Raw genomic sequence first — 14,432 nt, forward strand, 5'->3', positions numbered from 1 at the left:
TTTTTTCTTTTTACAGTAAGACTTACTCTGAAACTTTTGCTTGAAGGGAAACATTTAATGTGCTACCAAGAGAGGTTAAACAAAAAAGCAGCTAAAAAATAATTTTGGAAAGAGTTTTAAAAATCACTGCTTGTGAAAGAATGATCAGAATAACTTTAAAATATCTTAAATGCATTACTCATTTCACATCTATTAGAATGGCTAATATTTTTTAAAAAACTGACAAGTGCTAAAGAACATGTAGGACAACTGAACCTCTCATACATGGTTGATAAGAATGCAAAATGGTATAAACCCTCTCAGAAAAAGTTTAGCAGCTTCTCACGAAGTTAAATATATACTTACAATATGACAGAGCCAGTCAACTAAATTAAGTAAATTTTAATAAATTAAAACTTAACATTCACACAAAAATCTGTATCCAAATGTTCATAACAGCTTTATTCATAATCGTCAAAAACAAAATGCCTAAATGTCCTTCAGTGAGTGAGTGAATAAACCATGGTACATAGTCAATACAAACAATGGAATACCAGCTAGCAATGGATAAATTCTAAAGTACATGATGCTCACTAAAAGAAGCCAGTCTTCAAAGGTCACATGCTACCTGATTGGTAAAAACAAAATTATAGGGAAGAAATCCTTAACCATTCCCACTGAAGACAGAGGTCAGGGAAGAATTTGGCCACAAAGGGCTAGTACTGAGGAAATCATCTGGTAGTGACTGAACTGTTCTGTATCTTGATTGTGGTAATGGTTCCACAAATCCATAAATGTGCCAAAATTCATAAAATAATAGACTAAAATGAAAATTTAATTTTATTGTATGTAAATTAAAAAATAAACAAATATACATGTTACTTCCCAGGCATGAGGGTTAGCTGCCTTTTTCCTCTACTCCCATGTACCTTAGCCCTAGACTTGAGAAAGATTAATTTATGTGAGGAGAAAGGTGGAACAGACTAAAAGAATGGCTTTGAGGTAGATTATCAAGGAGTTTGCTACAACATTATGAATATTTATCTTAAAAGACTGGATTTTGAGATAATGATCTATAATTTTAGAGAAAGACAAAGGTGAAGAGGTACTAAAGAGGAGAGCAAATAGACCTGAAAATTAAAGAATGGATCGCCTCCCTACCTTTCACCTCTGTCCTATAGCACCATGACTTAATAATTCTATCTTCATCTGACTTGCTTTTTCATGTGCTTCTGCTACACACAAAATGATTGAAGAAAAAGCAATTTAATTTTAATAAGATATAAACCCATTTTTATTTCAGTACTTCAAATCTAAAATAAAACGGATTAATCAGTTGGCTACAGTTTTTGCATCAAAAGCTCTAAATGATGAACAATTTCTTAAAAGTCTGGTGGAATTTAATTTGGCATTAAATGTAAAGGGAAGCTAATACATCTGAGGAAATGATATCTAGCATATTTAGTAGTTTGCACTTGTCTCTGCTGCCTGCTTTTCTTCCACAGCCCTGCTCCCCTTCTGACTTTCATTGCTTCCTCCTTTTCTTCCCTGCCCTCTTAAACAGTGTATGATGCCCTTTAGCTCCTCAGTGCCTCCTAGAAACTTGCCACAAGTCTAAATTATCTACCTGCTTTTAGGAATGACCACACAAAATACAATTCATCTCAAAGGCTGTGAATTAAAATGTGGCTAATAGTCAAATTCAAATACTGTGGAGCTCTATTTATAAAACATGAGAATAGGAAATATAAGTTAAAAGGACATTTAACATATATCTAATGTAAGTACTAATTTACAGTAATTTTTTTTTTTTAAAAAAGAACACGTATCATTCAGATTATAACTTTTCAGTATACCTGGCTATTAATATGCAATTAGAATACCAAGAGTTTAATAAAGTCAAAACTATTACATTTTGTAAAATAAAATATGCATACATTAACAAAAATACTTTAAAATTATTTAACAATTTCCCCATGTTAGGCCTTTGGGTTGAGATTATGTGACTAAGTCTTTTATTGAGATGGAACTGCAGAAATAAGGTGTTTGAGAAGCTCTTTGCAGTTATTGAACAACTGACAGTCTTCCATTTTCTTTTGTCCATGTATCGAATAAACTTTGGGTAAACTCTAAAAGGTATGTGAGCCACATGCCTGTGCAAAAACAATTCTTCATAATGTTTCCTTGTGAATCAACAATTAAGGCAAACATATCAATATTATCTTTCTGCTGCCTTGGTTATTCACCTAAAAAAGATGGTCAAAACTGAAAATTTCGAAAAGGGAAGGGGTTGGTGAGTAGAAAATGGAACACCTGGCTATTAGGTAACTACTCCTTCCAGAAACACTCTCTGCGTTATGAAATATCTATTTGCTGAATTTCAACCTTTAGAACTATACTGAATGCCAAAATGAATACTTTAAAACTCTCAACGCTATTCTAACAAACTTCATATGTATCCAGTGTTGGAATTTGATGGCATTAATTAAGAAATTATTGAGTCATAATAAGAATGTAAAAGAAATATTGGTTCCAAATAAGAGTGTAAAAGAAAACCTCACATAAGTTTCCAGGCCCACAAAGAAAGATTTCTTTTAGCTAAACTATATACGATAACATGTGAAACCATAACTTATAACATGAAGTTTCATAAAAGAGAAAAGTGTCACATTGGATTTTTTCTAACATAAAAATCAGTTCTTTAAATAGTTCTCATTTCTTTCTTAAGTTATATAACAAACATTTTCTTATACAGAATATATAGATGATAATTCTGATGTTAATATAATGTAATTTTCAATTAAAATATAAAATTTAGCAAATATTTTCTTTTGCTCACAGGAAGAATGAATTCTAGTTTCCTCATATTAAGACATTATTTCATTAGTGTAAGACATGAATTGTTACTATTCTTCAGTCTTTCCTGAATCTTGTTCAGCCCTGGGAAAATCTGCTTCATACTTCTTTTTGAGATTACTTAAGTATGTTCGTAAACTGTCTGGATCCAATTGAGAGTTTCGAGCAGTTTGAACAAGTCTAGTAGCTAGATGGTACACAGCTCTCTGTCTTTCCATCTCAGGGGTACTCCTTTGGTTTTGCTGTTATTGAAAAAATATAGATAAAAATTAAAATATGATTCTTATTTTGGGAACATTCTATCTCCTTTCATAATAAGAATTCAATGGTTAACCAATTTTTTTTTTGGATAAGTCAGTCCCATCCAACTAGCAAATAATATACCAGAAAAAATAAATATTATTTTGGAGAATAAAATTTCTCATGAGTATTTACTACTTTATGACAGATCCTTAATCCTTGAAAACCATTTTTCAATGAAAAAAAATCTGCTAAATGGTTCAAGTTTCTCAATACAACACCAAAAAGTAATAGAAAATCCACCAGAATTATGTCTTACAAACACTTTATCATTGAAAAGTTATGGGAAAATAACATTCTGCTCATTACTATGTAGTCTTCATAATTTTAAATGTCACTCAGAGTACTACTCTGCTATCTCCTACTTTAATTCCCCAGCAGATAAACTGGTGGACAGAATGGGTCATCAGTAAACTGTTGCTCAAGAGAGTTCATATATAGAAATTGCTAGAGTCTAAAAGAAAATACTGCTTCAGGGGTAAATTACATTTTTAAAATAAGCAACATAAATAGCTAGTTAAAATTATCCCTTAATTCTTAACAAATTGTACTTAAGGATACCCAAGAAATAATGCTTAAAATGGGACTCTTCTAATACTTTGGAAGACCTCTGGATATTCAGTCCTTGAATACCTCCCTTCAGGGTTGGGAGTACAACTAGAAAATTCTTCATTAACTTTTTTGCCTGAGCTAGATAGAGGAATCAGCATTTTTTCAATCTTAACTTTTTATGTAAAGACTTAGTTTCCATTCTCTAAGGGAAATATAATCCTTTCAACTCCTTCTAAATAGCCAGGAATTTTAGGTAGCCAGGAACTCCTCAATAGCCAGGAATTCTCTCTTACTGTCACTATAGAAAAACTGCATACAACTCCATGAGATAGAACACTGATCCATCCATCTATCTGATATACTGATTGATCAACTATCCATTTATCACTTAAACAATAATTATAGCTATTATTATCTATATTCCGGACCCCATAAATTGTATTTACGACTACAGGAGATACAAAAATGTCATCCTGAAATGACAATGCAACTCAAAAACCTCAGTCTTACACTGAAACATACATGTTTACAAGCAATTGATTAACCTTGAAAAGTTCCATAAGGGAGATACAAAAATATTCAGAGGAAAGAAAATTCACTTCCAGTTTGGGTCAAGAAAGGCTTCAGTAGGATGGAGTATGGGTAGCCATTCCTTTCTCTAGGGGCTATTTCCCACCTACACTGCAGGCAGATTCTTTACTGTCTGGGCCACCAGGGAAGCCCTATTAAAAATGAATCTTCGAGAGAACAGCATCGAAACATGTATATTATCTAGGGTGAAACAGATCACCAGCCCAGGTTGGATGCATGAGACAAGTGCTCGGGCCTGGTGCACTGGGAAGACCCAGAGGGATTGGGTAGAGAGGGAGGTGGGAGGGGGGATCGGGATGGGGAATACATGTAAATCCATGGCTGATTCATGTCAATGTATGACAAAAATCACTACAATATTGGAAAGTAATTAGCCTCCAACTAATAAAAATAAATGAAAATAAATAATAAAATGAATCTTGATGGGTAGAAGAGCCTAGAAGGAAAGATATTTCAGATGGAGGAAACAGAGAGCAAACACATTAGAAAATGTGGTACACAATCAGGTCAAAATGATGAAATGACAAGTAACTGAATGTGGCAGAAATGTAGAAAAGGGAGGGAACCTACTGCATAGTTCTAATGAGATGTAATTAAGAAGAAGAATTCATAGACTCTTAAGCATCCATGGGAGATACAAAAGTGAAGAGAAGAAAAGGTTTTTCAAAAAATGAGAGATTTAATTTTGGACCTATTGAAGAGAAAATATAAGTTAAGGTTTTAAGAAGAAATATGGAGAAAAATATACAGATTGAGTCAAAAAGAAATGAAAGTGGAAGCTGAGGAAAGGATGAGAATCACCAAGAGTATAGAATTCTAAACAAAGAAATGGTAAAATCTTAGGAATACTTCTATTTGGTAGATGGAATAGAAAGTACCAGTGAAGAAGGGAAAGAAGTAATCATCAAAGAGGTAGAAATATGAGAATTACTCAGTAAAATATTCAGCTAAAGGGAGGTTATATTAATTTGCAGTGGATAAAACTAGCCTGTCTTGAATATATTTTGAGCAGCATCAGGAAATCTAAAAACTGGAAGACTACTGGAGAGGTTGCCCATAACTGGAATTTGGCAAGAGGAATTCTGAAGAACTAGGTAATAAGAGGCTCTTCAGAACTGGACCACTGCCAAAATCACTGGTGAAAAATTCCAATGGAATAACTTAGGCAAGAAAAGTCATAAAAGCAGTTGAGGTCTAAAGACTGATGGATGTAAAAAAAAAACAAAACTGAAGGCAGGTTAAGAAAGAGTAAATGATAAAAGAAAGGTTAAAACTGAAGAAAATTTATACTGCACCTAATTTAATTTACTGAATATGATGGATTCTTAAAACAATATAAAGCAACCCGATGCAAAAAAAAAAAAAGATTTCCAAATTTTCAGTTACCAGATGTAAATTCAGTGTTGGATCTACTGCTTCCTAGAAAAATCACTTAATCTCTGTGAACCTCAGCTGTAAAAATGTAAGTAAAAATGATAACTTTATTATTTATCTTTAATTAAACGTAACTACTTCATGAAGAATTATGAGGCTTATATATGATAGTGGATACAAGAGCTTTGAAAACTATTTTAAAAGATATGAAATGTTGTGCATAGTATTTCTTTCTTTCTTTTTTTTTTTTTTTTTTTTTTTTGGCTGTGCCAAATCTTAATTGCAGCATGTGGAATCTTTAGTGTGGCATGTTGGGATCTAGTTTCCTGACTAGGGATCACCCCAGGCCCCTACATTGGGAGTGTGGAGCCTTAACCAATTGGACCACCAGAAAAGTACCATGCTTTTTATTTTTAATGCTTATTTAAAGAGATTTCTTTTCTTATCATAAAGTCAGTGTAGCAATAAGGACCAGAGGAACTGAACTGTTAACTTTTGTCTCCTATCACATTAGTAGATTTTCTAAGGACAGTTATAATACATCAAACCAAAAAAGTTTTGAGAAGTAAAAAGGATTTCCTTTATTTAGGAAATAGGTTTTTGTTTTAAATGTTTTAATTATTCCTTATTATATATTTAGATCCAAGATCATAATAAACATGTACACTAAAAGTATTTTCTTAATTTGAAAAATAATTCTTATTGCTAAAATTTCCTTACCAAAATCTGTCCGGTAATTCGAGTTGTGATGTCTTTGGCATCCAAGACAATTGATGGTGGGAGTGATGACACCTCTGCAGCTTTTAATCCTAAAATTATAAACAATGGGACTTCAATATTATTACTTGTAGTTTTGCTATGTTTGTTTTAATCAGTATTAATCTTTTCTTCACAGATTTAAACATCCTTTCTTAGGCATTTACGAACTACTTCTTAAAATTAAGTTTCCAAGTTCTGAGTGACAATTTACCAATTATTAGATTTAATTACTTGCTAAGACATGTAAGACAAATTAGAATATCAATTACCTCTCAAGATACCTCTGAGACAGAAAACATGAAAGGGAAAGGAAAAAGGTAATTAGAAAATCAGATAATAGTAGTAACATTGAAATTCCAACTACAAATTCAGTTGGTTTATAACTCAAAGGACATAATGGGTTTTGCAGGATAGAAGAAAGTGTAGTCACAGATAAGCTTACAGCTGAGTATTCATATATTTAGTAGATCAATGAAAGAGGAATTTCTCAGAAGTCATAACAGTAGGTGACTACTCCATGGAAATTCAAATACCAGTAATATTCTCATGCTCTTAGATTTTTATTGTATCAGTGTCTCACAGATTTTCTATTATATGCTAATAGTTTATTTATTGCTTTAGAGGCAATAGAAGCAACATCAACATTTATTTAGAAGTTACTAACTGCTAGGCACTGTGGTAACCAGTTCATATTTGATAATTTATTTAATCCTCACAAATCCACATATATCACCATTTAATAGATGAAGCTGAGGCTTATAAAGATTAAACATCTGATACAAATTAAGTTATACATTTGATTTTCCCATTTCAAATAGCAAAGCAAAGATGCTTTTTTCACTCTCACAAAGAACAGTCATAGCTAAAATAATTTTGGGAAGTTTATCTGTAAAAGTCCAGTTTGTGGGTCGTCTGCATGGCGACTCTATAGTGGGGCTAATGGCAACTTTCTCCAAGAGGATTTATGCCATACACTATGCCTCCCAGGTCTGCTGCAGCCAGAGCCCTTGTACCTGTGGCAGGTCACTGCTGTCCCACTCTTCCGCAGCAGACACTCAAACATGCAAAAAGCAGGTCTGACTCAGTTTCTTGTGGAAGTTGCTGCTCTTCTTCCTGGGTTCTGGTACGTACAAGGTTTGTTCACGCCCTCTGAGTCTCTCTGGAGAGTCTGAGATTTGATTTTAAAACATGATTGCATCCCTCCTGCCATCTTGTTGGGGCTTCTACTTTGCCCTTGGATACAGGATATGTTTTTTTTGGTGGGATCCAACATTCTCCTATAGATGGTTGTTCAGCAACTAGTTGCAATTTTGGTGTTCTCACAGGAAAAGATGAGTGCAGTTCTTTTCACCCCACTATCTTCCGTTCAGTACAGTTCAGTTGTTCAGTCATGTCCGACTCTTTGCGACCCCATGAACTGCAGCACACCAGGCGTCCCTGTCCATCACCAACTCCTGGAGCCTACCCAAATGCATGTCCACTGAGTTGGTAATGCCATCCAACCATCTCATCCTCTGTCATCCCCTTCTCCTCCTGCTCTCAATCTTTCCCAGCATCAGGGTCTTTTCAAATAAGTCAGCTCTTCGCATCAGATGGCCAAAGTATTAGAGTTTCAGCTTCAACATCAGTCCTTCCAATGAACACCCAGGACTGATCTCCTTTAGGATGGACTGGTTTGATCTCCCTGCAGTCCAAGGGACTCTCAAGTGTCTTCTCCAACACCACAGTTCAAAAGCATCAATTCTTCGGTGCTCAGATTTCTTCACAGTCCAACTCTCACATCCATACATGACCACTGGAAAAACCATAGCCTTGACTAGATGGATCTTTGTTGACAAAGTAATGTCTCTGCTTTTTAATATGCCATCTAGGTTGGCCATAACTTTCCAAGGAGTAAGCATCTTTTAATTTCATGGCTGCAATCACCATCTGCAGTGATTTTGGAGCCCCCCAAAATTAAGTCAGCCACTGTTTCTACTGTTTCCCCATCTATTTGCCATGAAGTGATGGGACTGGATGCCATGATCTTAGTTTTCTGAATGTTGAGCTTTAAGCCAACATTTTCACTCTCCTCTTTCACTTTTATCAAGACACTCTTTAGTTCTTCACTTTCTGCCATAAGTGTGGTGTCATCTGAATATCTGAGGTTATTGATACTTATCCCAGCAATCTTGAATCCAGCTTCTGCTTCATCCAGCCCAGTGTTTCTCATGATATACTCTGCCACTATCTTAGATTTAGATTATGCCAAAGAAGTTCTCACACTGTTGCACAGTTCTAGGGCCCACAACAGATTTCCTAACCTGGGAACCTGACAAAGGGCCCGAGAACCCTGAGGGAATTTGACTTTGAAGGCCAGAAGGATTTGATAACAAAACTTCCAAAGGACTGGGGAAACAGACTCTTTGAGGGCACAACAAAACCTTGTGTGCACCAGGACCCAGGAACAGGAGCAGTGACCCTGCAAGAGGCTGAACCAGACTTGCCTGTGAGTGTCCAGGCTCTGATGGAGGTGTGGGTCAACTGTGGCCTGCCACAGGGTCAGGGGCACTGACCACAACAGTCCTGGGAGCTGCATTGTACTGTGGTAAGTCCTTAGAAGGAGGTCGCCATTACCACCATTACTCCTGCAATAGTTTGGCGTGAGGCCAAACTATGGGAGGGACCACAACCACACCACATCAGCAGAAAATTGGATTAAAGATGTGCTGAGGATGGTGCCACCCATCAGAGCAAGACCCAGTTTTCCACACAGGGAGTCCCTCCCATCAGGAAGTTTCCATAAACCTCTTATCCTCATCCATCAGAGGGCAGACAGAATGAAAACCATAATCACAGGAAACTAACCAAACTGGTCACATGGATCACAGACTTGGCTAACTCAATGAAACTATGAGCCATGCCACGTAGAGCCACTCAAAATAGACAGGTCATGGTGGGGAGTTCTGATAAAATGTGGTCCACTGGAGAAGGGAACGGCAAACCATTTAAGCATTTTTGCCTTGAAACCCTGAGAACAGTATGAAAAGGCAAATATATGACACTGAAAGATGAACTCCCCAGGTCAGGAGGGCCCAATATGGTACTGGAGAAGAGTGAGAAATAGCTCCAGAAGGAATAAAGAGGCTGAGCCAACAGAAACGACGCCCAGTTGTGGCTGTGTCTAGAGGTGAAAGTAAAGTCTAATGCTGTAAAGAACAATATTGCTTAGGAATCTGGAATGTTAGGTCTGTGTTTCCAGGTAAATTGGAAGTAGTCAAACAGGAACTGGCAAGAGTGAACATTGACATTTTAGGAATCAGTGAAATAAAATGGACTGGAACGGGTAAATTCAATTCAGATGACAATTACATCTGCTACTGTGGCGAAGAATCCTTTAGAAGAAATAGAGTAGCCCTCATAGTCAACAAAAGAGTCCAAAATGCAGTACTAGGGTGCAATCTTAAAAATGACAGAATGATTTCTGTTCATTTCCAAGGCAAACCATTCAATATCACAGTAATCCAAGTCTTTGCCCCAACCACTAATGCCAAAGAAGCTGAAGTTGAGTAGTTCTATGAAGACCTACAAGACCTTCTAGAACTAACACCCAAAAAAGATATCCTTTTCATAATAGGGGACTGGGATGCAAAAGTAGGAAGTGAAGAGATACCTGAGTAACAGGCAAGTTTGGCTTTGGAGTACAAAATGAAGCAGGGCAAAGGCTAACAGAGTTTTGCTGAGAGAAAGCACTGTTCATAGCAAACACTCTCTTTCAACAAAACAAGAGACAAATCTACACATGAAAATCACCAGATGGTCAATACCAAAATCAGACTGATTGTATTCTTTGTTGCTGAAGATGGAGAAGCTCCATATAGTTAGCAAAAACAAGACTGGGAGCTGATTGTGGCTCAGATAATGAATTCTTAATTGCAAAGTTCAGACTTAAACTGAGGAAAGTAGGGAAAAATCACTAGGCCATTCAAGTATGACCTAAATCAAATCCCTTACAATTATACAGTGGAAGTGACAAATAGATTCAAGAGATTTGATCTGATAGACAAGAGTGCCTGAAGAATATTATACAGGAGGCAGTGGTCAAAGCCATTCCCAAGAAAAAGAAATGGTAAAAGGCAAAATGGTTGTCTGAGGATGTCTTACAAACAGCTGAGAAAAGAAGAGACGTGAAAGGCAAAGGAGGAAAGGAAAGACATACCCATCTGAATGCAGAGTTCCAAAGAATAGCAAGGAGAGATAAGAAAGCCTTCCTCAGTGATCAATGCAAAGAAATAGATGAAAACAACAAAATGGCAAAGCAGCAGAGATCTCTTTAAGAAAATGAGAGATACCAAGGGAGCATTTTGTGCAAAGATGGGAAAAATAAAGGACAGAAAATGGTATGGACCTAACAGAAGCAGAAGATATTAAGAAAAGGTGGCAAAAATACATAAAAAACTACACAAAAAAGATCTTAATGACCTAGATAACCACAATGGTGTGATCACACACTTAGAGGAAGCATGTTACAGTGCGAAACCAAGTGGGCTTAGGAAGCATTACTATGAACAACGCTAGTGGAGGTGATGGAATTCCAGCTGAGCTATTCCAAATCCTCAGAGATGATGCTGTGAAAGTGCCGCACTCAATATGCCAGCAAATTTGGAAAACTCAGCAGTGGCCACAGGACTGGAAAAGGTCAGTTTTCCTTCTAATCCCAAAGAAGGGCAGTGCCAAAGAATGTTCAAACTACAACACAATTGCACTCATCTCACATGCTAGCAAAGTAATGCTCAAAATTCTCCAAGCTAGGTTTCAACAGTACGTGAACCGAGAACTTCCAGATGTTCAAGTTGGATTTAGAAAAGGCAGAGGAACCAGAGATCAAACTGCCAACATCCACTGGATCATAGAAAAAGCAAGAGAATTCCACAGAAACATCTACTTCTGCTTCATTGACAAGGGTAAAGTCTTTGTGTGGATCACAACAAACAGTGGAAACTTCTGAAAGAGATGTGAATACCAGACCACCTTACATGCCTCCTGAGAAACCTGTATGCAGGTCAAGAAGCAACAGCTAGAACCAGACATGGAACAATGGACTGGTTCCAAATTGGGAAAGGAGTACATTGAGGCTGTATATTGTCTCCCTGCTTATTTAACTTATATACAGAGTAAATCATGCGAAATGCTGGGCTGGATGAAGCCCAAGCTGGAATCAAGTTTGCCAGAAGAAATAGCAAAACCCTCAGATATGCAGATGACACACCCTAGTGGAAGAAAGCTAAGAGGAACTAACACTCTTGATGAAGGAGAAAGAGGAGAGTGAAAAAGCTGGCTTAAAATTCAACATTCAGAAAACGAAGATCATGGTATCTGGTCCCACCACTTCTTGGCAAATAGATGGGGAAACAATGGGAACAGTGAGACTTTATTTTCTCGGGCTCCAAAATCACTGCAGATGGGGACAGAAGCCATGAAATTAAAATACATTTGCTCCTTGGAAGAAAAGCTATGACAAACCTAGACAGCAAGTTAAAAAGCAGAAACACTAATTTGCCAACAAAGGTCTGTATATTCAAAGCTATGGTTTTTCAGTAGTCATGTATGGATGTGAGAGTTGGACCATAAAGAAGACTGAGCTCTGAAGAATTAATATTTTTGAACTGAGGTGTTGGAAAAGACTCCTGATAGTCCCCTGGACTGCAAGGAGATCAAACCGGTCAATCCTAAAGGAAATCAATCCTGAACATTCATTGGAAGGACTAATGCTGGAGCTGAAGCTCCAATACTTTGGCCATCTAATAAGAAGAGCCAACTCACTAGAAAAGACCCTGATGCTGGGAAAGACTGAAGGCAGAAGGAGAAGGGGATGATAGTGGACGAGATGGTTGGATGGCATCACCAACTCAGTGGACATTAGTTTGAGTAAGCTCCAGGAGACGGTGAAGGACAGGGAAGTCTGGTGTGCCGCAGTCCATAGGTCATGAAGAGTCAGACATCTGAGCGACTGAATAACAACAAATGTAAAAGTCAACTGAAAATTCCCTGAATCTGTCAACTTTACATGTATCATAATGACTTAGATAGAAAATATCTAACCAATTTTATGAACACACATAATTTGGTAACACATTCCATTTTAAGACTTAAGATTTAATTATCAAGTTCTCCAAATCTGAAGAAAACAGAGGAAGGACCTTGTTACTAAAAGAGTGTCTAAGAAATATATACTTTCCAATTCAGTATATAACTTTCAAGTATAACTAAATTACTTTTTCCTAAGTATAGAAACTATATTTCTGGGGCTCCCATGTATTATAATTCTACATAATTACTGTTAATATGTTTTTGAAACAAGCTTAATACATAAAAATGTGAATTTGACATAGAAAATACAGTCTTAGAGCATATAAGCATTCAAAAGAATGAAAGATAAAATTGCTTAGACTGATAGTCAAATAAACAGGAAAGAAAGTTTATCTTATGAGAATATATAGTATTTCAGCATATACACACATGTATATACACATATATATATAGTATACACATAAAAAATTTCTATATGCATACCATAATTTTTTTCTTCTGTGAGTCCCTTAGAAAGTTTGTAGGTATACAAGATTGCTTCCTTATTTCTTGAAGTGTTCTTTACATGTTGAACTTCAAAATGCATGTTTTCTACATTAGGATACAGAACATCTATCTGGCACAGTTCCAGGAAATGTGTAGCAAACAGTGTAAATGCCTAGAATATATAATGAATATCAGTATTTTTAAATGCACTAGAAATTTTTATTTTAACTATTTAAACGTAAAATTTATTTTAACTTATTAATTAGCTTTGCAGAAATGTAATGAAACTGGTGAACTTTGAGGCTAACGTGGTCAACTCATCTTAAAATGTTTTGAAATTTTATGTTCAATGAGGGAAACACTTACGATGTTTACACATACACATGTATGTAACATTATGGAAAAGAGAACAAATGCAAAAATCCTAAAAGAAAGAATCTGAAGATATTGAAAGGATGAAGTTTACCAGAAATATAGCTATTAACTGAGGTAATCATTTATTAGAGAAGTTACCCACAAACAAAATCATAACATTTTCCTCACTTTAAAAAAACTTTACTTTAAAAGTAAATTCCTCCCATATAAGTAGTTTAGGGAAAGTGAAATCAGTGGATTATCTTAGGTATTTGAAACTGCATAGGTTTTTTTTCTTTTATATCTGTATTATGTTAGGGTTAGGTACTTATACAGGGGGAATAAAAGGTTGAGAACACTGCTTAGTACAATGATTCTTCAAGTTTAGTAATCCTCTGGGGAGCTTGTTAAAGATGCAAATTATTGATGCTTATCCCCCTCACATTCTCAATCAGCAACTGTAACTTAGGGCCCCAGGAAATTGCATTTTCCCTAAGCACTTTAGGTGATTTTGATGGAGATGGTTCAAGTGACTTAAGACCAGCACAGTGGCTTCCTGCCCTGTGTTCAGAGTTCCTGAAGCAGATATGACTAATTATGTTTTAAGACACCAGTGAGAAATGAAATATATGATTAGTGGAAATTTTAAATAGTAAAACATTAAGAAGAAAATATTTGACTGGCAAACGACTGTCAGTTATGCAAAGGAGTTAGCAAGGGGAGGAATGGTTCTGTGTATGACAGAAAAACATGTAATAAATCTCAACTATTAAATCAAAAGGGGGTATAAAACAAACAAAATTTATAAAGCAACAGGAAAATTTTTTCTTAGAAATTTATTTTTGGCCGTGCTGGGTCTTCATTGCTGCCTGTGGGCTTTCTCTGGTTGTGGTGAGCGGGAGCTACTCTCTAGTTGCCGTGCACAGGTTTCTCACTGCAGTGGCTTCTCTTGTTTCAGAGTACGGGCTCTAGTGTGCATAGGCTCAGAAGGTACAGTGCATGGTCTTAGTCATCTCGCAGCATGTGGAATCTTCCCAGGCCAGGGATCAAACCCATGCTCCCTGCACTCGCAGTCAGATTCTTAACCACTAGAAAACCAGGCTAGTCCCAAG

At 36.2% G+C, this 14,432-nt stretch overlaps 1 protein-coding gene across 1 annotated transcript in view; it reads right to left on the reverse strand.

The window, feature by feature from the left end:
- Window positions 1-414: 414 nt before the first annotated feature.
- MSH4 (mutS homolog 4) overlaps window positions 415-14,432 on the reverse strand; it is a 90,466-nt gene continuing 76,448 nt past the window's right edge. Inside the window, exons 18-20 of the mRNA XM_043460944.1 lie at window positions 12,964-13,138; window positions 6,373-6,461; window positions 415-3,077 (exon numbers count right to left, since the gene is read on the reverse strand). Coding sequence (XP_043316879.1) covers window positions 2,886-3,077; window positions 6,373-6,461; window positions 12,964-13,138 — 456 coding nt within the window. The 3' untranslated portion in view covers window positions 415-2,885. The remainder of the gene's footprint in view (window positions 3,078-6,372; window positions 6,462-12,963; window positions 13,139-14,432) is intronic.

Source organism: Cervus canadensis, chromosome 2 (assembly GCF_019320065.1).
Source record: "Cervus canadensis isolate Bull #8, Minnesota chromosome 2, ASM1932006v1, whole genome shotgun sequence".
NCBI lineage: Eukaryota > Metazoa > Chordata > Mammalia > Artiodactyla > Cervidae > Cervus > Cervus canadensis.